The 4007-nt window shown below is 60.4% G+C and overlaps 1 protein-coding gene across 4 annotated transcripts in view; it reads left to right on the top strand.

The window, feature by feature from the left end:
* LOC113208479 (uncharacterized) overlaps positions 1 to 4007 on the top strand; it is a 113288-nt gene that overhangs the window by 79534 nt on the left and 29747 nt on the right. For 3 of the 4 annotated variants that reach the window (XM_052274396.1, XM_052274405.1, XM_026425490.2), the window contains one exon: positions 2310 to 2444. The exons of the other annotated variant lie outside the window; for it this stretch is intronic. In XM_052274396.1, coding sequence (XP_052130356.1) covers positions 2310 to 2444 — 135 coding nt within the window. The remainder of the gene's footprint in view (positions 1 to 2309; positions 2445 to 4007) is intronic. 4 annotated transcript variants of the gene reach the window in all.

The raw sequence follows: 4007 nt of genomic DNA, 5'->3' as shown, positions 1-4007 counted from the left end.
GAGGTCACGTTGGCTGGCCTGCTCCGCCTGCTCAGCTGCTGCTCGCGGGCCCAGCTCACCTCAACTCGGTGCGACGCGACGAATCGTCGGACGAACCCCCTTTCCCCCCTCTCCGCCCAACATCTGATTTTGTGTCGGACCAAATACGCATTATAATAACCAGCCCGAGTGCGGGCATCACAATAATTAGATGAGGTCACGTTGGCTGGCCTGCTCCGCCTGCTCAGCTGCTGCTCGCGGGCCCAGCTCACCTCAACTCGGTGCGACGCGACGAATCGTCGGACGAATCCTCTAGAGGGCGATGCGGACAAATTGCTCGCGCTTCTTGTCCGCCTCTTCGTGTTTTTTGTCCGCTCGTTTTGTGTTTTTCTTCTTTCTTTTCGCACGACCAAAGCCTGATGAGCCCCGGCCGGCCCCGTGTAGCGGCAGCGGAGAGAGGCTTCAAGTAACAATCGAGGTGGAAGAGGCATCGCATTTGGGGGGAATTACCAGCCGTCCGGGGAAACGACGCGGAATTGGGAATCTGCTCTTGTAAACAAGTGGGGCCTTTGTCCTGGACGGGAGGGAGGGGGGATCCCCATGTTTTATATTTACACTTTTAAGCATCTTTTGTGATGCCCACGGAAGTAAACAATACCACTTTTTGGCATTTCGTTGTAACTCTTACATTCATTTTGATTTCCTACTCCGACCTATGAACTACCGCGCTTCCCAGTAGATTCAGTTCAGGAAGGTGAGAAGAAATCCCGCACCTGAGTAGATTTGCGCCGACCTGCACGATATTAATTTGTCCAAAATAGCGCGACAACGAACGCCAGCCACCGGGTCGTCGAACCCGTCCCCGTCCCGTCCTGACCGTTTGCCATTAAACTGGCGCATCCTCTCTGTCGTGAGACGGCTGATGGAGACGGCTGTCGCGTAGAGTTTCTTCTTTCTCCTTCCCTTTTCCCGCGCGCGCGCCCGACTTGTCGCACATTAGTCGATGCAAATCGCAGAGGCGGAGGAAGAACTAAATGTCTCCTTCCTGTGGCCCCGTTGCCTACATCCCCTCCCGCCGCGGGAGGCCCTGCTGTGCCTCTGGACGCGGGGCCGGAGGGCTAGCGGTCGTGGCCCCCAATGGAAGCGGCGCCCCCCCTCCTCCCAGCTGATACAGTTTCGCACATTGGCGGGGCCTGCAGGCGGGGCTCCAGGCTCCAGCCGCTCCAGCCCGCTATATGCCTCCTCTTCTCCAGGAAGGCGAATGACCAGCAGCGGTCCGCTCGCTCGCTTGCTCGCCCGACACCTGCCCCCCATGCGTGCGCGTATGTGAAAGTCTTGGCGAATAATATGTATATCGTTCCCTTTTCCTTGTTTTTCTCCTCTCCGAGGGGTGGACCACTTGGATATTCCGGATACACACTAAAAAATATTCCAAAGGTTCCCGAGGGTACACGACTCCCGTAATCCTGTGTACACATGGAAGTGTAAAGTGTAACCCCTTTTTAATCCCTATGTAATCCTTGTAATACCTAACAAAATTTTGAAAAATTATAACTAAATTTTACCCTATCATCCAAGTCGAAATGTTTCAGACCCATGCAGAAATTCAATCAAATTTCCGTGTAATCCCTCGAAATTCAAGTGTAATCACGTAATCCTGTGTACACCCTTAATCCAAGTGGTGCCCCCCCCCCTCAGGTATTTCAGATATTCGACCAAAATTATTCCAGATGCTCCAAAAATATTCCAGATATTCCATATCTCCACTACATTTTTGGCCGTGCACGTGCCGAGAGGTTTGTCAGCGCTGTGTGCGTGCGCGCGCTCCGAGCCCAATCTCGCGTGATGGCGCTCTAGCTCGGCACAAAGGGCGTGGGCTCGGCGCGGAGGCGGCCGCCCGGTCGGTCGGCCCTTTCGTGGCTTTAATTTGTTTCCTCTTCTTCCGATAACCCGACCCAACCCTGGCCGTGCCCGTGACCGGTACGGCACTCCGTGGCAGAGTCGACCGCTCCGTGGCCTGTCAGGAGGAGGCCGCTCTGGCTGGTGGACCAGACGAACGCGCCGCGCGTCCACGTTTAATAGAGACGTCGCAATAAGTGGCCGTCCTGCTCGTGACCCGCTGCTCTAACGGGGTGCCGTACAGTTTTTACGCCGCCGTCGGTCGCTTTGGAGAATGCCGCCCGCAGCCGCCCGCGCGCTGAGCTGCTGGAGCTGGGAGTGCAGCGCTGGCGGCGCGGGAGGAGTCGGTCACAGAGAAGCGCCGCCGACAACGACTCTTAAACATTTTCCTGATTTCTTACTCATTTTTTTGTTGTTTTGTGCTGTTGCAGACAAGGCGTGGAGCGGCAGCAGCAACCGCGTGGCGTCGGCCGCCGTGGCGGAGAAGCAGCAGCAGGCGGCGTCGGCGGTGAAGAGCCCCTCGCCCAGGAAGGCGACCGCTCAGCGCCGCGCCACGCCCCTCAAAGGTGAGGCTTTCTACGTGTATAGAGTGGCGCCCCGCATCCGGGAGCCGGGCGGGTGGTGGCGCTTCTACAAGGAGACCACCACCGCCGCCGCTGCCGCCGACGCGTCCCATCCTTGTCATGCCATTTCATTTGTCGCTCCCGTTTGGCTCTCCCCCACTGGCGCCCCGAATGCGGCCGCTAAACGGCGGCGCCGCGGCTGCCGGTATGCCGTGCGCGGCGCCCCGGGAGAGTGGCCTTGCGCCCCCCCGACGGGATGCGATGCGCCTCTCCCGAGCCTCTGTCCCCTTCTCTGCATGTCGTTAGTCGCCGTACACAGGCGCGGCGTGTCTGGCTGACAGACAAGGCACTACTGCCGGCGCTACCGCGGCTCCCGCTGCTGCCGACCACCACAATAAACGGGTAATTAGAGGCCCCGCCTCAACACACACACGTTCGCGACTTTTGTTTTATTTTTTTTCACCCGTCTGTTTTTCTCTCACGTTGTGAAGAGGGGCGGCAGCAGCGGCGGCGGCGGCACAAAGTTATGCAACGCCGTTTTGCCGCGGTACGTCAATACGTTTACGATCCGCTTGTCGAGGTTGCGCCGTCCGTCGGTCCGTCCCCCCGCCCGCGGCGCAGCACGAGTCAAGTGGTGGCCCACCGGACGGCACGCCGGCGCCGTCCTCCCCCGCGGCTACAGCAGGTGGGCGACGACGGGGTCAACGCGGTCCTCGTATGCATGCACGCACCGCGACGAAGCCGTATACACTCGGCGGGCCCTGGGCCCTCGCCTGGGCCCCACACGCCGCGGTGTAACCGAGCCTCGCCGCTTTCACGGTTACGTTAACGCCGTTCCCAGCCCCGCGGGCGCGGTGCGGTGCTGTGCTGCTGGTGTCCCCCTGCGCTCCCGCGTGCTTCTACAATTAAAAGCGAGCCCGGGCCTCCTCCGCGGCCGCTTGCTGCTGCCCCCCGCCGACGACCCTTGCCTTCCTGCTGCTGCTTCCCCGCCCCCTCTTCCCCATAACTTTGCCCCCTCTCTCTCTCTCTCTTAAAAAAAAAAATAGGACGTCGTTTGCCAGCGGCGAAGCGCCAGAGGTCCTTACCTCCTTGCTGCTCGCGGCCGCAGCATCCACTCCCCCTCTCCCTCCTCCCACCCGCCCTCCTTCCGGCTATTGTGTAGGGCGTCACGGCGGCCGGCGCTCTGCTATGCAGCTCTGGGAGGACCTTGCGCCTCCTCCCCCCCGACCCCCCTGGACCCCCGAGAAGAGTCGATCGCCCCATAACTCTGGCCCACGTCTGATCGGCTCCATTGAGCGGCAGCCGCAGTAGCGACTTTTTCTCTCTGCTCGCCGCCCCTGCCGCTGCTGCTGCTGCTGTTGCGTGAATACGAATATTTGGGGCGTGTGGGCTGCTAGATGGCTGCCACGGCGAGCATCTGTCTGGTCGGAATCGATAATGCTAGCGCTCGAGCGCGCGCCCCGCCGCCTGGCCGGCCCCGAGGGTGTCGCGTTGCCCAAGCTGCTCGCGGTCGCGGTGGGTGCTGGCGGGGCGGGGTGGACCACTTGGATATTCCGGATACACACT

This window comes from Frankliniella occidentalis, unplaced genomic scaffold (assembly GCF_000697945.3).
Source record: "Frankliniella occidentalis isolate FOCC.00 unplaced genomic scaffold, Focc_3.1 Scaffold8, whole genome shotgun sequence".
Lineage (NCBI taxonomy): Eukaryota > Metazoa > Arthropoda > Insecta > Thysanoptera > Thripidae > Frankliniella > Frankliniella occidentalis.
Note: the sequence above shows the minus strand (reverse complement) of the source record. Positions and strands in the feature narration are given on the sequence as shown.